The 24,256-nt window shown below is 45.0% G+C and overlaps 1 protein-coding gene across 2 annotated transcripts in view; it reads left to right on the top strand.

The window, feature by feature from the left end:
* The window catches only part of ESRRB (estrogen related receptor beta), a 126,483-nt gene extending 104,266 nt beyond the window's left edge, over positions 1–22,217 (top strand). Inside the window, exons 5-8 of one of the 2 annotated variants that reach the window (XM_058850214.1) lie at positions 4,416–4,526; positions 5,148–5,309; positions 11,131–11,400; positions 17,508–22,217. In XM_058850214.1, coding sequence (XP_058706197.1) covers positions 4,416–4,526; positions 5,148–5,309; positions 11,131–11,400; positions 17,508–17,752 — 788 coding nt within the window. In that variant the 3' untranslated portion in view covers positions 17,753–22,217. The remainder of the gene's footprint in view (positions 1–4,415; positions 4,527–5,147; positions 5,310–11,130; positions 11,401–17,507) is intronic. The other variant, XM_058850204.1, reaches the window with a different exon arrangement.
* The last annotated feature ends 2,039 nt before the right edge of the window (positions 22,218–24,256 follow it).

The following is a 24,256-nucleotide window of genomic DNA, read 5'->3' on the forward strand; positions in this document are numbered from 1 at the left end:
ACCATGCAGACCCTGTGCTTGGCTCCTCCGTTAGCTCTTTTGGCAAGATAGATCTTTCTGTTCCTATCAATCCATGGGCATGTGATAGGACTCGATGGAAAGTGAGGTGAGGATGGTAATTTGACACGACAGCTGATATTGGGCCTTGACTGCATTTCCCACTGGCCAGGGCTCAGCTTCACAGAGCTTTTAAGAGTATTTTTAGTCCCCAGAAAATAAAAGAGAAACTAAACCTGACTCTGTGTGCTGTCGCCTCTGCATACTCGGCTATTTTTACTTCCAACAGTCTCGGCCTGGGTCCAGCTTTTAAAAAAAGATGGAATTATTTTACTTCCATTAAGAAAAAAAACCCAAGGCCTGATGTTATCAAGTCAGTAAGGGGACATCTGATCCCAAAGTTGTCGGGCAGACATCTCTCCAAGGGGCATGTCAGAGAAATGCAGGGAGCTTGAACGATCAGCAGATCAGCTCTCCCACTGCAGAGGCTTGGTGCTGGCACAGACCTCTCTGCAAGAGTGCTTGGAACACGAGTGGCACCCACAGGACACTTAGAAAACTGACATTCCTGCCCCAGGCAGGATGCTGAGCTGAGAAGTTCTGCACAAGTCCTGGCCCTGCCCTCCTCCCTGCAGGGTCAGAGGGGCCTTGGGCAGGCAGGGGAGCTGAGAACAAGCTGCCAGAGAGCTGGAACTCAATCCCTGTGGCATTCACCAGGCTCAGCTCCATAGCTAGGTCAGATGAGGAGGACTTTCAGGCAGGGTCTCTCAAAAGGTAACAAAATCGAATGAACAGCAGCACTTTCTTGCCATACACGGGAATGGGAGGAGAGGGCATGTTTCCAGAATAGATAGCCTTAATTTAAAGGAACTGCCAGCAAGATAAGTTATCAAGGAGTGGTGCTTTCCAAACTTTGCCCCATACTGTTGATCTCAACTCCTTGCTGACACTGAGAGTGGTCCAGGAGTGACCGCCTGCGGTAGTGACATTTTTGTAGGATGAGTGTCTTCTCTCCTTTGAACCGGCCAGTTGTGGTTCATGTGAGCAGGAGCTTTATTCTGCTGCTGTCTTGTGAGGCTGCAGTACCAAATCCTATGTGAGTCTTCAGGATGGACAGCTGCATCTCATGTGTGGCTGCTGCACCTTGCAGTTAATGCTCTGGTGGCTGCATGTGTGGTGTGAAACCTGCCCTTGTGATTACAGTATATATGGCCCTCAGCTTTGCTCTAGCCCTCTCTCTTTCACCTCCCTTCTCCTTACTCCTTACTCCCTACTCCTACTTCTGTCTCACCTCCATTCATATCCCAGTTTACATCCCACTCCATTTCTTCTCTGCTCAGTGTTTTCCTTCATGCTGCTTCTCTGACCTCACTCACCACACCTCCCCACTGCATTTTAATGTCTTTCCTTTAGTGTCCCTCTCAGAGCTGCACTGTAACCAGCCTGCCTGTCTTGAAATCAACCACAGAGGAAATCAAGCAGAGCAGCAGGCATTAACCCGAGTACCTAGATACCACAGTACTGATTTTTGGCCATGCCCTTTCCTTCTATCTAGGTATGACCCATTAGACTGTCAGATCTTTAGAAAAAGGATTTTACCATGATGCTTATGTCTGGAGTGTCACAGTCAGGGACTCAGAGGGTTGAAATGCTTTTGTTTACTGCAGTACCTGTGGGTCACTGCACTCAGCAGCTGGAGCTGGGATGTGCTGTGTGGGCTCAGCCTGTGTTCACCAGCTCTGTGGCTGGAGTGATGACAGGGTAGAGTTGTGGCTCTGCAAGTGCTGATTGAAAATGTTTGCCTCAAGGAGTGTCGCACAGGAAGGGGAACAAGAGGAGGACAAACAGTTGTTCAGAATTAACAAGCTGAAGTCCTTGGGCAAACAGACCTCTATCTGCTCGGTGGGGGAAGGAGGGATGGAGGGTAAATCTCTCTGCGTCTTTCTTATCTTTTTTTAATGCACTTAAGTCCCTTGTGTCCTTATAATCTGATTGAGGGTCCCTAATACTGCTGCAACCTGTGCAGCCATCCCTCTGCCAAGCACTGGAGGATGGCATTCACCTTGGGAGGAGGAAACAGGCTCCTTCTCCCATTTCCTCCCTATTCCTCCTAGTTCCCCCTCCCTGCTGCTTAGCAAACTGCACAGCAAAAACGTCCTGGAGGGCTGTGTGCTGGTTTCTGCCAGCTGAGAATGGCATCTCCTTCTTTCCCTCCCCCTGACCACCGGTGTGAGGGAATGTACCCGCCTATGATCGTTATGTGGGAAAGTCCTGGGAAGATGTGAATCAGTCCCGAAGTCTTGGCAGCCTGTTCTGGATCCCCCTATTATCTTCCAACAGTATATTCCTGACCCTTCTAATTTTTGTATCTGGTTGTTTGGTTTACTGGCAGTTTCAGAAATTTGTGTCCCTTCTTTCTCTCCTGGCTTATATTATAGGCTTATATTATAGGCAGGTGTCATTCATTCCACAAAGCATGGAATAGAGTCTTATTTCTTAAGAAACCAGGGCACATTTATAGAGGGAAAGAAATCATGGACAGAAATGAAAATTTCCTGCTTCATCCAGGATTTTATTACTGCTGTTCCTCAGGGACCTCCCTAGATAACCTCAGGTTTGGGATTCCCCAGCTGTCCTTTTAAAAATTGCTCTCTGAAGTGTGTTTGGACTCCCAGGAAGGAGTCTTGCCCACAGGCTACCTGCCACTGGAAATGGAAGAGGCAATAGGCAACATTTTCAGAAACAATACCTACCATGTGATGGAAAAGAAAGGTGGTACTTAGGGATGTCACTGAATTCTCTATACAGAGTAAGAAGAAATAGAAAATGGAACAGGGGAAAGAAATTACTCAGTGTAACCTGAGTTCACCTACATCATCTTCATACCTTTCTCTTAATCTTCAGCATCTCAGCTGTGCTCCCATAGCAGCCACCCGCAGTAGCAGTTCCCTTGCTCTGCAGGTCTCCACGCCTGCTCATTCCTGCTCCTGCTCAGTGGGAGACTGCTGCAACTGAGTGTTGTTGGCCTGCTATTCTTGCTGCTTATGGGCAGTTGATAGGCAAATTGCTTTGGTGCTCTAGCCATGAAGAGTATTGGGATCTATATGTTGTTGCAAGTAGTGTTTTCAGGTGGTGCAGGTGTGGCTGGTGTGAGCATTACAGTAAAAGCTTTCTCTTTTCCCTGACAGAGTAAGCAAACACGGCGTTGAAATGCAGTGTGACAGACATGCCTCATTCTAGAGCACAATATTTGCCAGCTGACTGCAGATTTTTTCAGGTGTACAGGTTGTTGAAAAAGTGTCACTTCAAAACTGATGTGGAGTGTTTGCTTTTAGTTGTTTGTGTTTATGTAGCGGTATGATTGCAAAATATTAATGACTTAATGTGATTAGTAAGTGTATCACATAATTGTTTCCCATGATCAGACTAGATGAACTCCTGTGTATTTTTAAGGAAGTGCTTGTATAGTGTAAATTCAAAACTTTATTCTAATCAAATGCTCCTACATTTACCTTGAAAGATTTTTTTTTCCAAAACTGTTTCTCCCAGCAAGACTAAGTTACTCCAGTTTCACAGACTGATTATCAGAGTCCATATTGCTGCTCAGAAATAAAAGACAACTGCATGAATATCTTTAGGGTTTTTTTCACAGTTTCTTTTTAATATTGTATTTTGTACTAATAGGACAACTTAGTTGCTGGTTTTGGTCTGTTGATGATGCTATGGTTTTTTGCATGCAGTACTTCCCAGTCACTGGAAATTTTTTTCAGAGTGCTGTTTCCAATTTGCTGCACTGCATTTTGAAAGAACTGCAACAAATTCTTCACTGTCTCCCTACTTCTTCTTTATCATTGCTTTATTGTAGTCAAGATTGTTTCTATTTATTTGGATTCTACTTTTATTACAGTTGCCTTACTTGATCAAGGCTGAAACATCTTTGTTGAATTCATAGTTCATTATCTGTTTGCTATAGGTCACTTTTTTCAAATATAAACAGTGAGAGGTCACAGAACATTTAACTTCTCATTTTTAAGAACAATCTAAGAGCTTATTTTTATAACTGCAAGTTTGATTGACATTTCAAGTCTTTCTTTTTAAAAGCAGGCTCATGTAGAGGACATTGAGGTCTGAAGCTTTTCATCTGCCCATAAGATTTATGGTGATTCAAGAGACTGAATGGGTTAATTTCTGTCTTCATTAATGTTTTGAATAAAAGTAAAGCTCAGAGCAGCATGCATAGAGCTGGAGGCAGTCTAGTTGGTATTGAGATTGATTGGTTCAGCTGAGATCTCAAGAGTTTGGGAGAAGGAAGCTCTCTGGAGTGTGGGGAACATCTTACTTAGGAAATTTTAGTATTTGCATGTCAAGATTTTATAAGGCACTAAGGAACATGAGGACTTTTTTGGTTTTACCTGCAGGTGTTCGTCTGGATCGAGTCCGTGGAGGCCGTCAGAAATATAAAAGGAGACTGGATTCTGAGAGCAGCACTTACCTGAGCTTACAGATCCCTCCCCCAGCTAAAAAGCCATGTACGTATTGGTCTTGAATTGTGGTCCTTGGAGCTGCCACTCTATTTCTTTTCACTGGTCTCCCAAAAGTACAGTGTAAAGTGTAGCAATTGTCACTTCCTATTCCTGTATCAGCCAACACTGCTGGAATTTTTTCTTATGATCGTAATGTAGAGGTAATTAACAGGCCTAGGTACAGCTCAGGTACTGTATTCACTGTACCTAGGGTTTAATACCAGACCTTTGCTAGGAGATTATATAAATCCATTTAGTGATATTCTGATATTTTCCTTTACCCAAGCCATGTTGACAAAACCAGTCCCACGATGATTTCTCTCTTCAATACAACCCATAGCTCTTTAAACTTTTCCAAATCCCACCAACTTTTTGCCTCCTTCTCCCCTCACTGGACCTACCTGAGACAATGACTGACAACATTACAGCAGCTTCCTGCTTTTGCCATCCCTATGCAGGGCTGGTTTGGCACAGGCAGATCACTACAGCTTGTGTAGCTGCAGTATGGTTTTCTGTTGTGACTAAAACCATTACTGAGGTTCTAAGGGCTCTATAGTCATGTCTTATCCCAGGAGGGTTCACCTTATGTCACAAGAGATACAACAACTTCTCCTTTGAAATGTGCAGTGACTAAGATCGTGTCCCACTTGCTGGTGGCTGAGCCAGAGAAGATTTATGCCATGCCTGATCCAACCATGCCGGAGAGTGACATCAAAGCCCTGACAACCCTCTGTGACCTGGCAGACAGGGAACTGGTGGTGATCATTGGCTGGGCAAAGCACATCCCAGGTAAATGGGGATTTACTAGGGTGTGAGCATGAACAGCAAAGGGAGCTATTATTTATCTCTGTGCTTATCAGTTTTGGCCTCAACCAGGGCTTTTTCCTATTGTGATAGGTGAAAAGTACTGTTACAAAAAACTGCTAGTGATGGGCTCTCACTGGTAACAAACTCCAGTGCAGTCTATGATGGAGGTGCATAAATTGATCACTGTATGTGTGTGTGCCCTGGGATTATGCAGAAGGCTTTGACATGATGCAATGAAGTTCTCTGTCATATCTAGCATTGAATGGCCCAGTGAAAGCACTTGGGAAACAGCCTTAGGGATGGTATGGTGGACTTTCATGGTTTTGTACTACATCAACATGACCTAGGTCTGTTGTGTTTATAGATGAATAAATATTATGGCAGTTATTGGACTTTATTGCTAGTAACAAGGCAGATTCACCCCCCCTCAGCAGTGGGCATTCTTGTCCATACTCAGGAAAGCTTGTCATAATGGATTTGTCACAGAACAAATCCCATTGCGATAGTCAATGTGCTATTGCCAATGAATCTCAAGGCTTCTTTGTTGACAAATAATGAGGACAACTTATTGGCAGTGTGACTGGCCTTGGAAGGTTCACTGACTGTATGCAGTGTGTGTCTGTGGGATTGAGTGACATAACAGGTGTCCCACACCTGCAGGTGGGGTGGACCGAGGCTGAAGGAGCAGATATGGCCCTCAGTGTTGAGTTCTGGGTTCTTCCCAGATTTGGATTGGGACGGGAAAATGCTCCCCTCTCTCTAGTCTCTCTCCAACTTCACCAGAAATATATAGGTTGGATTTGTGTGTGGAGAAGGCTCGCCAGGGAACTTAGAGGATATCCTTGGGGTTTACAAGGCTGCTTTACAAAGATTGCTTCCGATATTCACTATGAACAGCTCACTTCAGCAATCTCCTGCCTTCTGTCCCCCTTCCTTTTGCCAGGAGAATATATGTGGTTCTGATACAGGACTTACTGCATGCCGTGTCTTCTACTGTATGGGTCTGTGTTGTTTTGCTTTGCTTCTTGGCTTTAAGTTCTTAATTTTTTTGATGAATCAACATAACTGATCAGACTAGTTTTCTCATGTATTTTGTTTCTTTCTGTTGCTCCTCTTTTGGCTTTTTGGTAGCTGCTTCTCTTTTTCTGTAGGGTGTTTCTCCTGGGACCCAAGAGTTAGTGGTTTTCTGGGCTATATGGAATATGGATTGTTACAAGATGAGACTATGAAGTCTGAAGAAACTTTTCAAGACAGTATTTCTGAGAAGAGGTTAATTTGGTGGTGCCCTTCTTACATGAGATCTGCCATATCTGCAGGGATTATACCCATCACTAGTGCTGGAATCCATCTGGGGCTGATTCATCACAAGTGGGGTTACAGTGGTGATTAGAGAACTCAGCCTGGATTGCTCTACTAACCCAGCACTTGGAGTGTTAACAGGAATGGTTTTAATGCAATGCAATTAGCTGCTATGGCTGTCCAGTGAGGTGTTGTTGTACATCCTCTAACCTTGGCTATTTCTGTTCACACAGAGCACACGGCTGTAGCTCCCTACTTGTGGCTGTGGGATGTGCTGAGTTCCTACAGAGCTTTCCATACTGGCAATACTATCCCAGAACAGGAGTATAGCAGAGATTGCTCCTGCACTGTGAAAGGGGCTCTTCCTCTCCTTTCTGAAATCAGGACATACCTGCCATAATCTCACATTTCTCTGTGTATTTTCCTCTCCTATCAAAGGCCCTACAATACAATATCAGCCTCAGTAATCAGCCTGGCACGGTTCAGACCAGCAGCAGTATTTTATAACTAGACTGTGCACAGGCGAGAGCTCAATAATTGTTACATAAGAGAGCAGTACCGAGAGAAAAAAGATAATAAAAGATAGTTCATAATAATGGAACAAAACCTCTGTAGTTCTGCAACAAGTATGAAACATACTGAGTTATGCAGCAAGGGGGCAGAGCAGGGCAGGGCCAGGAGCCTGCCAGGTGTCTAAATTATCTATGCCCTGTATTTTTGCCTTCCAAGGATTTTGAGCAAAACATGACATTGCTTCCTGTCTGTATAAACTCATGGTCAGAGAAGGATGGAGATAGGAGAAAAAGCCACATATTCTTGTCTTGTATTCACGCTGGAATTAGTAAAGATGTGACATTAAAGTCATACCAACCCTGAAGGATCCCAGGTGCCAACACAAACTTCTACCCCACAGTATTAGTAAATAAAATCAGTAAAACTTAAATACACTTTCCTATGATAACAATAAAACATGATTTAATCATGTTTAGCAAATGTTATTAGCTCAATAGCCACACTTAGCCAATGTGGGGTTGTTCCCTTCTGTATGAGACCCCCTCCCCACTACTCACTCTCCCCCCATGGAAATTGTCTTGGAACAACATCCACCTTTTCTTCTTGCTTTGATGCAGGGTGACAAGACTTCTCTTGAAGGGTGACGATGAAGGCTCTCCCAGGGTAGCTGTTGTGCTGTTCTCACCAGGAAGACATTAGTACTAGCACAGAATGAAATATGGCAAGTGGAGTGACAGCAGCTGTGTCTGGAGTGGCCTCAGATCCTATAATTACATCTCCTTTTATTACCTCTGCTAATGGCCCTCCAGGATGACAGAAATGATAATAAATTAACAGATTATGAACTCCACTTGCCACAAATTATGTGACTTTTTTTTTTTTTTTAAATTCTGGGAGCTCCCACTGCCAAACCACTGAAATAATAATAAAAAAACCCAAAATTAAAAAAACCCCAACAACCTGAATGTGACATCAAATTGTCACATTGCAAATAAAGCAGCTTTTCTCAAGGTGCACCTGGGAAGGAAGGAAACATTCTGTGTTTCATGCAGCTCTGTGCTAGAGCCAGAGGCTTCTCTTTTGTGGCAGTGGTGAATTGGGCACCTTTCAGGGTCAGACTTGAGAAAGGCAGCAAGAAACAGATCGCTAAGGGCATTTTCTGGATGCTGGGCCTTCAACAGCTCAAGAATGCAGAGCAGTTGTATTCTAGTAATTCCTGGGTGCTGTAAAATGACAGAAAATTTCACAACTAGAGGTTCCCCAGTATATAATAAATAGCAAGCTGGTGATTTTGGCTGTGATTAACCTTTACTTTTCCTGATTTCAACTCTTATAACATGAGAGAGTTATGCTTCCCCTTTACTGCAACGATTCAAGGATAGTCCTTTTAGCCCTTGCACTCCACATGTGTGAACACTGGAGGAAAAGGGTCCCAGTTCTGTCAGACGTTTCAAGTCCAGGCTTGACAGCATAGTGCTCCCTCTTCCCTCTCGCCTGCTGGAGCTGGAGTTGTTGGTTACTTGGGAGTGCTTTTGGCCAGGGGCATTCCCAGGTGGGTGGGGCAATTGCAGCTGGCTCTTCTGCTCTTCTTGGCAAAGGGTAAAATACTCTGTCTCCTGATCTTACCTGCCACAACAGCCTCTGGGAAAGGGCAATTGATAGAGCTGCTGTGTTCAGGCTACTTCTAGAGTTAAATCAATTTTTCTACTTTATTCTGTAGCAGAAAAGTATGAGCCACACCTGTCCTGGATCCTCTCACTCTACTACGTGACTGTGTCTCAATCTTTAAGAGGTGTTGTTGGCAGACTCCAGTGAGGCAATGGCCTAAAGCCTTTTGTAATCCAGATGGGGAATGAAGCTGCAGAAAGAGCATGTGACTGATCCAGAGAATGGACTTAAGGCAGCAGCCTAAATGCTGGACTTACCTCCATGGTCAGAGCTAGGAGAGGGGTGACCAAAGGAGGGCTCTCAAGTTCTAAAGAGTGTCTGTGCACCTCTGATCTCAGGGCTGACCTCATCATTTCCATGTGCAGCGGGGCAGAGCTGTGGAGACAGGATCCCAAGCACTGGAGCTGCAGCAGCCTGCACTTGGACTGTCAGGAGGGCTGCATTCCAGAGCAGCACAGTTCTGAGAGCAGGGCATAAGGGGCAGAAGGGTGAGATAAAGGACAAGGCACCCACCTCCCAGCCCGAGCAAGAGGCGGGATTCATCAGGGCTATGTGGAGCACAGGCTGTGCTGTACAGGAATCAGTCTCACAGTCATGGAGCTGGATTTGCAGCTCTTCTCCCCAGTAGCCTGGACTCCTCTTTAGCTGTTCCCTCTGGCACTCCTCCCCAGTGGTGTATTGATTCTTCCCTCCCACCCACTGCTCCCCTCAGACCTTGCACACACAGCACGTGACAGCTGATTGGTATCTGTTAATTAATGTGGCCTGGGGCCTCTTTTCTATTCAGTGGCCTGATAAGGGAAATTGGATGTCCAAGGGCTGCCAGGCCATTATCACCCTTTGCTTCCCCTGGCAACACAAAACATGGCGTAGAGATAAATAAATACCACTAACCCACCCTTCTGCCTTCCCTTCCCCAGCTGAGATAGTGCAGATAGAAAAAGAGATCCCACAGTCAGTCAATATAGCAATCATCAGCTCTTTTGTTAATTGCCAACTTGATAACAAGAGAAATCAAATGATCATCATGGTGGCTGTCTACATCAGCCCCGATGTGTGGCCAAGAGCTGTGAGCAGGGTGGGGTGTGGGATAAGGAAGTCCAGCTGAGCCAGGCAAGCTGGGAGGCTTCTGCATAGAGGCTCATGAGTTCACAGGTCTCTTGGAGATCCCCAAGACTTCATAAGCATCTGGGGAGAAAACTGCCTGGAGAGGCTAGTGGAGCATCACCCTCCCATCTGAGGCATGCCAGGGTGTCCCATTCTTTCACAGCTCTAGGAACCTTTAGAAGCAAGAGGCTGCCAAAAAAGTGTAATTTCTGAATGTCCATGGTGGGCAAAAGCTGCCTAGAGAGGACCAACACACTGTGCTTGACATTTCCGTTTGTAATGACTGTTAGTGTGCCCATCTCTCAGGATCTTTCATGGTCTTTCATGGTCTGGCTGCCAAGGGTACCAGGTATGGAAGGCATAACAGACAGTTTTACTTCTCATGCCCTTTTTCCCTACCTTGAAGTGGACCTTGCCTATTTTTTTTTGTCCTCTCCACTTTCTCAAGTGGACTCTGGGGCTGTCAGGGTATATCTTTGCTCTTTCTGTATTTGGTAAGAATATTTGGTTCATTGTGGGGGCTGGTTCCATTGCTACTAGGTTTGGCTCTGATTTAGGTACTTGTATGGCACAGCAAAGGTATTTTTATCTCTGGGTAGGGTTGTAGGCAGAGCTGCTGGTATGGAGATCAGAGTGCGAGGAGGAATAGGAGGATTCTGATCACAAATATATTCATTTTTGAACACATTTTGGTGCTCTGTTGTGGCAGGACTTTTTCTCATCCTTGCCAAAATGTGAGATTGTAGTATACTTGTAATTCAGGCCTGTGTCATTCCCTCCTGTCCCATCAGAAGCCCTCTCTTCTGCCATCTGGAGCTCTTCTCTGTTCATTTTTCAGCTAGGACAGACTAAATGGGCTGCAATACAGACCAACAGAGGAAGAGAGGGGAGGCAATGTGGTACAAAAGAGTTGCTGCTATGAAAGAAGCAGTGGTCACTGAAAAGAGGTTGTCACCAACCTTGGGCTCCCATAAATACAGTCAGAGCATCAGAACTCCTGTTTGAGGCTGTGGGTGGGCATAGGAGCAAAGAGAAGGATAGGGTCTGTGTGTGCTGATTGCCACAGAGACAGGGTCACTTTAGTGAGGTTTTTTGGGTTTCTTTTTTAAAGCAGCAGGCCAGTAGGGAAGAGTGATGGTTTGAATCTCAGGGAAACTAAAGACCTAGAGGCTTTGCTGCACACCCATTTGACCCTGCTTGTCTTTTGCTCTGTTAGGGTTCTCCAACCTCTCCCTTGGAGACCAGATGAGCCTTCTGCAGAGTGCCTGGATGGAAATTCTCATCCTGGGCATTGTGTACCGCTCCCTGCCATATGAGGACAAGCTGGTCTATGCTGAGGATTACATAATGGATGAAGAGCACTCTCGTCTGACAGGGCTGCTGGAGCTCTACCTGGCCATCCTACAACTGGTGCGCCGCTATAAGAAGCTCAAAGTGGAAAAGGAGGAGTTTGTCACGCTCAAAGCTCTGGCCCTCGCCAACTCAGGTACAGCCCTGGCCCAGCCAGTCATGCAACTAGCCAGTCAAGGCTCATGCTGTTATTTGACATGGGAGGAGACTAGAGCCTACTGCCTAAGAATCTCTGCCTGTGTCATGCAACATTCACAAAGCTCTGCTCAAAGCTGGAAAACAGGGAGAAATGAGGCTTACTGCTTACTTAGCTGTGCTCTGACCCTGTAGTAGGGAGTGGAACAGAAAGGGATGGACTGATTGCTGGTTTCAAGCAGTAAAAAGGTCTGTGGAGGCCTTTTCCACTAGCAAGCTGACTCCAGTGCCATGAGCTCATAAAAGGGATGTGGGCCACGCTTGCATCACCTCTGTAGTGTTGGTCAGACACAGCAAACAGGGAAACTCTTGTCCCAGTCTCAAAAAGCTGTGGTGTTGGGACTGCTTGGCCCTGTCCTGGAGATGTTGAGATACCAGAGACACTGAACCCCCCTTTAACTGGGAGACAGTGTGGATGTAGATTGCAGCCCTCAATCCAGCAGGCTGCATTGTATCAAAGCCAGCCAGACACGGATTTGTTCAGGAGTCCCATCTGAAAGAGAAACTGCTAAAGCTACTGTGTGACAAGGGCTCCCTCTACATCCCCTGAGTCTCATTGTCTCACATCAGATCTCTTTGCCAAATTTGCATCATGCAGGTCACAGAATTCACCTTTGCAGTCCAGCTGGGAAACCAGTATCTGTGTTTGACTAAAGGCACTTTACAGAAAAACACCCCATGTGAAGCCAGAAGGATTAAAAGAGGGGGAATCTTCATCTTGTTTGGCAGCTGACTCTAATAATCATTCTCTCAGTTTAAAAAAAAAACAAAACAAAAGGCACCATATCTTAATGTCTGTTTGCCTGAGTTCAGCTTCAAAAGAATGATCTTTGTTGAGCTGTGTCCTATGACTCTGGGTCTTTTTATACCTGACAGCTTGACATGATAAACTTCCTGTTCCATAGCTGTGTTCCATGGCTATGGATATATTACTTCAAGTGTAAGCACGTGGCCCGGGATTCTGTGAGGCTGCCTAACCATTTTACACCATTCTGTCCCTGTTTGCCATTCACACACCCCTTAGCAGTAGCAATTAAAAAAAAAATCCTTACAGCTCATTGATAAAAATGTTGAGTAGCAGCTGGTAATTTTACTGATCCCTGTGAATTTCCATGAGAAAACTCCTTCTTCAGGGATGACTCACCACTGATGGCTACTGTGAGATCTGTCATCTAGCCAGTTACTAATCAATTGAAAGTGTTCTTTATTGATATTGCATAGTGCTAATTTTTTAATGAGAATGTCCTGTGGTCCTAAGCCTTATAAAGCCTTATAAAAACCTAAGTCTATTATATCTGTGCAGTTAACTTTATCAACCAAACTTGTAATCTCATCAGAGAATGAAATGAAGTTTGTTTGACAAGACCTCTCTTCCCAAGTATCATGTTGACTGGCAGTAAAATCACAGAATCATTTATGATGGAAAAAACATTTAAGATCACCACTTCCAACTATTAACCCAGCACTGCCAAGTCCAACACAAAACCATGTCCCGAAGTGCAACATTTGCATGTCTTATAAATGCCATCTTATTAGACTTAATTGAATGTCACCTTTAGTTTTTCCTTTATTTTTCCCTGGTTCACATGAGGCTAGCATAGAAATTATCAGATATGACCTAGGAAAATATGTGCATCATTAGAATATTTCCAGTCATCTTGAATTTCTTAAACATACCAAGACTCATTAATCTGCCCTAGGTGACCCTCAGCCAGAATTTTTAGTACTTCTAAAGCCAAGTTATCCAGCTCTGCTGATTTCTGTGAAGTTTGTCCTAATAGTACTAATATCTTCTTGCATAAACAGACTATGAAGTCTTCATCATCCTCATATAACACAGGTATATAAATATAAATTCTCTTTTCTAAATTAGACAGAAATACTCACAGAGGACTTCTATCTACTCTGCACTGCTATTAACAGGTTAATAATTTCCAGATGAAAAGAGTCCCCCTACAAATGATCATTTTTCTTCTATTCCTTAAATATTTATACAACTTCTTTACTGTCCTTAGCCATTCTAGCCATGGCTTTTCTTCCTATGTCCTTCATTTCCCTTATCGTTTTTCTGCGCTTCATAACTTTGTTCCATTTTACAATTTCTCATATATTGCTATTTTAGTTTTAATTGCTGCCTTCACTTTGCCACTGAACCAGGATGGGCAGATGGCCAAGGCTAGCCTCTCTCTGTGCACTGGTGGCTATGGGTGATGTAATCTACTTGCTAATAAACCTGTCTACCCAGAGGGTCACAGGATTAAAAAGGGAGAAGGCTCCTCAGAGAGGCTGAAGTGCTAAGGTAGCAGTTGTGACAGGAGAAGTGCCACACTGGGACATTCACTTGGCCCATGCTGTGGACACTGCTGTCAAATTCTTCACAGTGCAACAGAAGCACTCTCTGCTGTTGTTGCTTACTGTGCTTTCAGGACTAAGCCCAGTGTAAACCTTATGAGGGAGTCTCCACAGGAGTGGAGTAACACTGAACAGAGAGCAGAACAACCAACATTCATCAGATGCTTTGGGGGTCCATTTCCAGTGCTGTGGAGCAAAGATACCAAGGTAAGGGTCAGGAGGCACAGGCCAAAGCATGTTCTCAGCTGGATGGAAAAAAATCACTCTGACTTCACTGGTTTCTCCTAGTGCAGCTAGAAGTGTAGCTTTGTAGGAGCATAATCCACAAAAGTCCTGCTTTGTTATTTGTATTAAATCCTATGAAAGTAAAGCATGGGATTTTGTTTTTCATGTAATTAAAGCTTCTCACAACACACAGGTAAGGAAGCTGGAATAGGGCAGGTGTATTTTTCTGTAGCAACTTAACATTGAACCTTCACATTCTTTTCATGCCAGTTTTTTTTCTTAGTCTATTTTTGACAGGCATAAACTTACAGAGCCTGCATGTATGTGCTTGCATGCAAACAGCCAGTTCCTAAAATGAGAGGAAAGAAGTTTGGGCTGGGCTTCAGCTCCCTTGGATCAGAGATAGGGCTTAAAGATGAACACCTAGATTAGCATCTGTGCTACCTAAACCTGTTTCTGCCTTCCCTCCCCTATAGATAAATTCTGGGTGTAATTGCTCATGCAGACCTGTGTATACTTGGTTTAGGTTAGGCCCTTTGGTTCTAAGAATTCAAGCAAATGAAAATAGAAGTGGGAGCTCACTCACTCTTTACTAGAGAAGAAGCTGACAGTAGCCTGATCTCTGAGTCCTTGGTGTGAAACACCAACAACACACCTGCTGGGATTGGCAAAGATAATTCAAGGAAATTCTGCTGAGGGATGAATTCTGAATTCCCAGAGCAGTACCCAAGTCCCAAACAATATGATCACCCATTTTTTGATAGAATAGGGGTACTGCAGGCCTAATTTGTTACCCTTCAGAGTCAGCAGTGCATTTTTAAGCATTCCTAAGTTCTCTTTCCTTAGGAATAAAAACTGAGCAACCTATGTATTAAGGAGCCCTCTAGGTTAGCATACAGCACACATTCATTTTAGGACATTCCAGTGTGGACTAAATTTATTTCCCCCTTTTTTTTCTGCAATGCATTTTAATGCTAAGATGCAGTGAGCAATGTCTAGATCTGAAAGAGGGATGCATAGCAAATTCTGTCCTAATGCGTCCTGTGAGGTTCCCATTCCCATCAGAAGCCGCAAGAACAGTTAGGTGAGGAAGCAGTGGGCCTCATCCATTCTCACACCTGCCCTGTACCCCATGCCAGCCCTACTAGAGAAGGGCTGCTGGTATGAAGCCCAGCTTCTAGGCCAGCTGACTCTCAGGGACATGGTCAGGCAGCCTGCCCCCACCTCAGTGCTCTGATAGCTGTAAAAATTCATAGCTATTGATTTCGTAATTAACGGTTTATCAATGCCATCGACACCAGTTCACTGATGGATTGCAAGGAAATTAATCCTGCAATGTTGTTTTATTTTTTGCAGTCAGCTGCCAATTTTGAGCTTCTTTCAGCAGCGTGTGGTGGGGGTGGGGCAGGCTTTGATCTTTATTTCCCCAGTCTCTTCACTGTATATGCTAAGTTATTTAGTGCTGTTAATTCTTGTCACCTTACAGAAGGCAGGTAGCAGAAGGGCAGTTTTGGGATTCTGTCTAGTGTACAGCAGCATCAGTACCCAAAGGCAGAGCACCTACTTGGCCCTGAAGCATGGCTCATTGCACGGTAATTCTAGCACTCGCTGGGATCTGCAAACTCTGACAGGCTGTGATTACTTTTCCCCTTTGTGCCCTTAGTCAGAAGGACATTAAGCAGAAAGGATAGAGGACACTCCAGCTTTTGATACTTCCAGTCTTCAAAATGACCTGTGTGACTTGGCAGGAAACAGATCCCACTCCCTTCTCTTGGATTGTGTATGGAAATTTTTCAGAGGTGCTACCTGGCTGGGAGAAGTTGCCAGACTGACTTGGCAGTCTTCTTCCCCTCTTCTTTCCAGAATCAACCTCTGTGTCTAGCTCAGGTCAGTGTGATGACCTAGCAGCCCTCTTCTGAGCTTCTTTGCCTGGTCTCTTGGATAAAAAGTATAAAATGCATCAAGAATCATTCTTCAGTAGGCTTCTTAGGAATACTTCCCTTTAATACCTTCTTAATTAGTGCATTCCTTCTAAACAGCTTCTTAAACAGCTTTCTTGCTAGACATAATATTTTCCCAACTGTTGTAATACTTTATAAATCATGCATCATAAATAGCATTTTTACCACAAATATCTTACAAAATCCACAGTCTCTAATTTGTGTTGTGCTCTCCATAAAGATGACACGTGTTTCTAGAGAGATTTTGGCACTTCAGTCAGCTTCCCTCCCCTTCACTGCTGTCACTCTGGGGAACCCATGTCCTCACATTTGTGTTTGTGCGTAGGCTGAGCCAGAGCACTGCCACACTGCAAAGCCCAGGCTGTGATGGCAGGCGGTGCAACTACGTGTGTGCGTGTGTGCTTGCCACACTGTCTCTCGTTGCAATTGCTTCTGGATCTGTTGCCTTGTGGCAGGAATCTTTATCAATAGGTTCAGTATTAAGTCTCTGAACAACGAAGACAAAGCATCTGTGTCTCCAGTTCTGTCATGGTTTTGTAAGAAAGAAGCACATATCAGCAAGATGAAAAAGCAGAAAACCTTTGGTGATGCTGTGCCTCTCTGCTCTTCAGTGCTGCCCTCTGACACCATGATTTACCCACAAGTTTAGCAGTCTGTTTAAGCTGGCTCCCTGTCTCAGCTCTGGACTGGGTCCTTACCAGCTAGCTACCTTTGCTTCACAGACTCTCCAGGGAGCCTTGCAAACCCTGCTAGCCCCTCCAACAGCTCATAGAACTCCAACAGGCAGCCTAAGGGAAGAAGCCTTGCAGGAGCCATAGGTTTCCTTTATTTCAGCAGGAAGCTCCTTGAGCAGCTGCTGGCGGTCTCTGAAAACAGGGGCATATGCACAAAGGTGGGTCTGGAAACACCCCTGGGCACGCTGGTTGTGACCTACTGGGGCTTTTCTGTCTTGCTGACACCCTTAGCAGCTGCACGGCAATTAGGCAGTTTAGACAGATGAAGTGCTATAGCAGCGTTAATTATTCTTAATGAGATTGCTCCCAAGCGGCAGCACAGCAGCTGCTGCCCCTTGCAGGGTGACTCTCCCCATAAGGAGCACAGAGGGCAAGTGAAAGTGCAAATCACAAAGGCCCCTGCCTGACCCCTGCATTGCATTGGGGTGGCTGGCAAAATGGGCAGCACACAGGGCACGTGTGGCACCCACCTAGCCTTGGCAACCTTTACTGTCCCTGCACTGCTAGGGCCAACACAGTGGGCTGCTGCCACACTTCATGCAGCAGCACCACACCTGCCAGCAAGCTGTTTTTTTCTGCTTAAGAAACAAACCAAACAGCACCCCTCACCCCCTGCCCTGGGTTGTGGGGGTGGAGTGGCGGTAACAAAAACAACCAAAAAAACCAATCCCCACAAGAACAGATAAGAAGGAAAGAAAACATCATTAGCTTCAGAAACATAAAGGATTTCCTTTCTCGTGTGTGACTCGTTTGCTGTCTTTTCTCCCTCACCCCAGACTCCATGCACATAGAGGACATGGATGCAGTGCAGAAGCTCCAGGACCTTCTCCATGAAGCCCTGCAGGACTACGAGCTGAGTCAGCGCAATGAGGAGCCCCGGCGAGCAGGCAAGCTGCTCCTGACCTTGCCTCTCCTGCGGCAGACGGCTGCTAAAGCTGTGCAGCACTTCTACAGCATCAAACTGCAGGGCAAGGTTCCCATGCATAAACTCTTCCTAGAAATGCTAGAGGCAAAGGTCTGACAGCCCCAGCACCAGCTGACAGTGGCCGGGGAACAAACTAGAAACAAAGATGCAGACAACGGAGCAATCCAAACAGCAGCAGCAGCCACCGCCGGCTTTTATCTCCAATCATTTATTATGGAAGAATTATTTAATGTCTATCTGTCGGCGTGACTGCAGAATCTTGTGTACAGGAGGGGGAAAATTTTAATCAGTCACCTGTTCCTCTTTTTTTTTGTTGTTTTCTCTGTGGGAAATACCAGATTATGCTCTTGCACTTGTTGAGGCATCACTGGGGCTCAGCCCCTCTGATCAGTGATGCTCTCAGCGCTGTCCAGGCTGCCTGCTCCCCAGCTCCCTCTGCCAGTTCTGGAGGGGGAGTGGGGACAGAAGCAGGAAGAGAGGAAGAATAGAGTCAATATAAACTTTATCTGCTGGTGTTACGAGGGGTCAGTTAGAAAAGGAAGCAGCCACGGTCCTTCTTTTTGTCACCTTTCTGCCTCTTACTATAGAGTAGATGCTCCTTTGGAGAACAATGCTGCTGGACCTCTCCTGAACAAACAGGCTGCCTCCCAGACTCCTCTAACACTTGTACATACAGGCCCCACTTCTTACTGGGAAAAATGCTCCTAACTGTGTAAGATATTCTGCAACCTTGTACAGTGTGTCATTACGCCTGGCTAGTCCCTCCCATGTACAATCCCCGCAGGCCCCTGAAGAGGTAGGATGTATGTCCCTGAGAAAATGCAAGTCGTTCCCAAATGGCAAGAGAAAAGAGCCTGATGTTATGCTTCAGTGCTGGGTTGACTTGATAATCTCTGCATCCTCTCCTATGTGGTGCTAACTACAGTTCTTCCACACTTTTCACCCCATAGTGTATCACACCTGCCTCTTCAGCTCAGCTGAGTGCCATTCCCCACCTGTTCCTTGTGGCAGAGAACACAAGGCTTTTTCTGCATGGTTACTGCCCAAGTATAAATACACCCCAAAACAGATCTTTCCTAGACTTCATTAGAGCTCTTTGGCTCCACAGAGACTTTAGGCTTATTGCCAAATTCTAGTTAGGAATCAAGGGCACTGCTTTTCAGAGGAGGCAGCTCTAGAGCCTGAGAGATTGCTTTCTTGTGGCAGCCTAGGGAAATAAATTACAGGATGGCATGAAACCCCTGATACTCCAACTACTGTCTTCCCCTGCCTCATCCCATTATCCTCAACAGCAGAAAAAGAGCTAGCATAGATTATACCTGGGGCTGGTATGAGGTTCTCTTGCTGATCAGAAAGCAAATACCTGACCTTGAGGTGGCAGGAGAAGAACAGGGGGAATGTTTATTTACTCCTCTTATGTAACCAGGTTCCTGCTGTCTCCAAGCCCTGGTTTAGATCTGCTGCCTAAGCCATAACTGCTGCATTCCCAGTAGCCAGAGGGGAATGTAGGTGACTGACAAAACTGACTATTGTTGTTCTCTGAAACTTTATTTTCTAGGTCACTTAGTTTTAAGTCATCCTGAACTGATGAAACCTGAGCGTATTGTCTTCTTTTTGTGGTCAGCAGCATGGCACCAGAGGTGAGAAAAAAACCTCTGATCTACATTTGAGACACCACTAACTATTGCCTCTGTTCTCCACCCCTTCCTGGCTTCCCCAGGAGAAAGGTGGTGTGTCAGAGGAGTAGCTTGCCCTCAGGAGTAAGTCTTCCAAACCAGGGTTGAGGTGAGTGATCAGAGACACTGGCTGCTTTTCTGCTGGAGCAGAATGTGTCCCAGCAGGGCTGTCAGTACTGCAGGACCCTGTCTTGGCAGGCTCAGACACAGGGTGCTGGCATGGTGACCTCTCAGCTCTCATAGCCAGGCCACACCTTGTACTTAAGTTAGTTCCGTTCCATCTCCTTTGAGTCTTCCTGTGCTACACAGCCACTCATTTTGTACTCACCTGGTAAAGGAATTGTCTTGCTTCAGGTATTTTAGTAAACCACCAAGACCTAAGGGGCAGAAGGCACATGGGAACTGGTACTCCTTCTGTGCTCACAGCAGTAGCAATTACACAGTGGCCTTGTGCTTCAAGCAGGTACCTGTGCTTCTCTCCCCCACACCCTCCCAGAGGAAGCTGGGGAGAAAATGAGAGGCTTTTGGTTGCACTCATGATCCCTGTACCCATCTGTGACTGAGGGACCAAAGTGAAATGCATTACAGAGCCAGCTTGCCTTGTGCTGCACTCTGGCAACTCCTTCTGGCTGTGGTGTAAGTGCTTTCACAGATGTGCTGGGTTGCATTATCATCTGTGAGTCTGATTCACTTGATCACTGCTGCAATGCTTCCCAGTCCCACCAGCTGAGCTGCAGCACACTGTGTCCCAGCCTGCTCTGCAAAGGTAGCTGTCCCAAATGGGTTGAAAAGATCCTAAGAAGCAGTTCTTACTCTGTTGGGCCCTGCTGGAAAGGTCACTTACTCACACACCAACACACCCACCAAATATCCTCCCAAAAAAACCCCAAAACTTCCCAAAAACAACCCCAAAAGTCTCTTCTAGCTTTGTTGTATTTTAACTCAGGCCTGCTCTCCATAACAGGAAACTATCTAAAAAACATGGTAGAGATCTGCCGAGTTAGCTTCTAACCCACAGAGACTGCTGGCTATTTAGATTAGGGCTACGGGATGGAGGCATCTCCTGCCTTGGCACAGCAAAATGAAGATACCAAATACATTTTTTCCAGGAACTTCTTTCTCCATTAAAGCTGCATAACGTTGGAGCCCATCTGAATATTCTCCACTGCTTGAAGATAATATGCAGGGAAGTGTTTGCATTTATTCTGAAACAGGATGGGAAGTGAACCAGACACTAATTAGGACATATTAAACTCTTTAACAACCAAGGAATGCAAACTCTTCCCCAGGAACTGGGACACAAACACCTGTCTAGATTTAACCCTTAAAAGGCTTGTACCATCCTAAGTTGGGAAGATCAGGTCTCTTGAGCCCTTCAAATGAGTGCAGGAATCACAATCATCTCTTCCCAGTTACTCTGATCTGCTGTGCATCACTAGTACTATCACATTGACACAGCTGAGGAGCATTTCCAGCTACGTAATGAGCTGGGATTGCACAGGAATCTAATGTAGTATAGTCCCCCCAATGCACTTTGAAGTAGGAAAGGAAGCTTCAGCAACTGCTTAGGTCTTTGAATGCTCACAGTCTCTTACAAAAAGGTCTGGGGATGTGGAAGGTGAGACATGAACTAGGAAGTGGGTCTGTGCTCTTTATGCTGCTCATTTGTAATACAGGATTCACAGAATCAGTGTCATACAGCTGTCCTTCATGGGACAAAAGATGATGGAGCTTGAGCCTTGGGACACAGATGGGCTCTAGGACTTTAAAGAAAAGAGAAGCAGTAGAGGTAAGTGTATCAGTGACAGTGAATATACCAACACCAGCAACTATGGTAAAAACAGTTCCAGCCCCTGATTTGCATGTGTGGATAACAGAAACCATGTACCTGTCAGCTACTACAAAAGGCAGTTTTTCCCAAGTGACCAGCTCTTCTGTTTTGGGCTCATTCTTCTCTGGGAACAGCAGTGTCTGATCTGTAATGCAAAACAAATTTCACGGGGATCAATTAAAAGGTAAATTACCACTCTGAATTTAGGTTTCTGGGGAAACTTGGGCATTACACCTCGCAGCAAAACTGTGAAGCTACAACTGTGTTGTCCCCACAACAATCAGAACCTTGCAGTATTGCTCATGCTAAGGGGGCATTATTTTCCTCTTTGTAAGCTATGTCATCTTTTTTTTCTTTTTAACTATTATAAATATATAAAATAAAACATGCTTCACCAGAAACATGTAAGCAGCTATTAGAGGGGCAGGTAATTGAGAAAGACCCTAGAATGTAACATGTTGAGCTTTTATTACCAGTTGGAGCTAAGAAAACAGAGCTTCCACTTTGTATCCACAATCTATAATCAATCATATGGCCAAAGGCTGCTCTGTTGTTCTTGTGGCTGGGTTATGTGGAGAAGCCAGAGAGAGAGAGGCTGTGAGAATGATGCAGGGAGTCATAGACAGTCAGTGAAATAAACAGTATCTACTTAACTATTATCTGCTCCTAAAAAAAATAACAACCTGTTAAATAAATTGTATTCCTGTGGTACAGGTCATTTCAGACAAACCAAGAAATAAAACAAAGAAATGTAAAAACAAATGCAGACAGAGTAATGTTTATTGTGTTTAGGAGCTGCTCTGTTCTGTCCCTTGGGATGCACATGGCTCCACAGAAAAGGCTGGTGGGGGGAAGGCATGATCTGTCTGTACTGGCTGCGGAAGAGCAGGAAAACCACAGCCCTCTCACTTAGAAATGCTCATTTCATGTTTTTCCATATAAAAGAAAAAATTCTCTGCAAGCTTCTGAGTTTTTGTGAGGTGAGCTTTGCTGAGGACTTTTAAGAGAGGCACTGTTGCCAGTCTCTGCCACAGACCAGTTGATTTCTCCCCCTCACTCCTTTTCTTTCCATGTTCTACACTTTAGTGGTGCAAGGAACAAACAGGGGCAAGCGATGAAAAAATCTTGAAGTTGTTCCAGTGGAAAAAATCCCCTCTAATCATAAAATAGACCACTGGCTTAAACCCAGCAGTGACATCATGAGTGTTGTAAGCATTACAGCAGCTGCCCAGTGCTTATGAAGTAGATGCAAGTGCTAAAGTTGTGGCATTCACATTGATCTGGTGGTCAGGCAAGAGGGAAAGCTCATAGCTGCTTGAGAAAACAGAAGGAAATGCACTCTGCTAATTGGGGCAGGGATGAGAGAAACAAGGAGCCCAGGTTTTTGTTCTCCCTCTCATTCTATCAGTGTACCAGACACCATCCCACCCTCTTAAAGCACCTCCATCTCCAACACAAGTCAGCTAACACTGCTAATGCCCTTCTTTTATGCAGTGGCACTCACTGGGATGATGCATCAAACCAGGCAATCAAGAGGCTGCTCAGCCTGCCCTCTGAAGAGGAGGTGGTGGCTGAATTAGTGGTGGCCAGTGGGAAAGACCACAGGCTAAAAGTGAGCCTGAATGAAAAAACAAAATGAGCACAGAGCTGTAGTGGGACATGAAGTATGACAACCTTCCTCTACACTGGAAACAGCTATCCCCAGCCCCACAGTCAGCAGCACCCCGACTGTGACAGATGCAGTCTTGGAACCAACTCAGTTCCCTTCCAAGTTCACATACACAGCTCACAGTCACACACAGCCCACCTACGTTGCGTGCATACATTGCGTCCTATGAACGTTGTATCCATTCACAGAAGGTTTGGATTTGGCCACCTCTGTAGGACTTTAAAATGGTCCTACTTCAGATTAAATATAGCAAAGGGATGTCAATTTTTGGCTTTTGGGGTTCTGAAAAGTTCACGTGGCACTGGAGTTGATGGTATCAAGAGATTGGTAAGGATGGCTGGTGGACTACAGAGAGTTTGAGTCCCACTCTTCAAACACCTTTTAAGGGCTTTTATAGCATTCCTTGGTACCTTTAAAGCTGTGGCTGCCTTACTGGCATTTCCTGGGTGTCCTTTGTCTAGGTTTTTTTGAGGCTTTCCTTGCTTTGCTTACAGTGTTCACTCACACTGGAATTAAAGAAAAAAAGAGAAGGGGATTATCTTCATAGTAAGCCCACGTAGCATTGAGAGAAACTGAGGCCAACCCTGATATTTCCTCTTACAGATGAGCTTCACAGGAAATACTAGGAAAATACTCTAATTTCTCTGATTAGCTGGAGAGGAAAACAGGTTTCTTTACTAATCAATGTCAAGTTCTCTAAACACATTTCTCTCACTAAAAGTTAAGGGCATGCTTAACTGCTGGGATATGTTCTTAAATTTCAAATGTTAAAACATGAGTGCAGTAGTTTGTTGTGGCTACCTACACACAAAGTAAAAGGAAAACCAGCAAGAGAACTGTCCCTTCCAACTCAGGCCATTCTATGATTCTATGATGACTTTTCTCTTTCAAGCCAAGGTATGACACAGAAAATAAAAGCAAACATTGATTGAGGTACAGAAAACTTTAGTGTACAACTTGCAGTAATGGAAAGCTGGAGAGCTTGCACTGTGTGCCTGGCTTTCTTTGGAAAGACATTTTCTCCCATTGCAGCATTTTTGAAATGACACCATAGGAAAAGTGGAACACCTGCACCTGGGGAGCAGGAGGACTAACCTAGCAGTGTGCTGAGAGCAGCAGCATCCAAATAATCATAAGTAGAGGTGAAGTCACAGGAAAGATCAGGACTGGCTAGAGTCTCAAAGCATCTTTTGCAGGAAAAACAGAAGAAAGAAAACAGCTACCAATGACATATCACAGATTTGCTGAAGACTTCAGTGCTTGACAGAGTTATAAATATGAATCACATGCCTACTGCAACCATCTCTTGGAAGCACACACAGCACATGCAGAAACATCTGTGTTGGTTCAGACCACAGGCCCTTTAGCCCACCACTCCTCTCTGCTAACACAGCCAGCAGCAGATGACCAAGGAAGAATGTTAG

This window comes from Poecile atricapillus, chromosome 1 (assembly GCF_030490865.1).
Source record: "Poecile atricapillus isolate bPoeAtr1 chromosome 1, bPoeAtr1.hap1, whole genome shotgun sequence".
Classification (NCBI taxonomy): Eukaryota; Metazoa; Chordata; class Aves; order Passeriformes; family Paridae; genus Poecile; species Poecile atricapillus.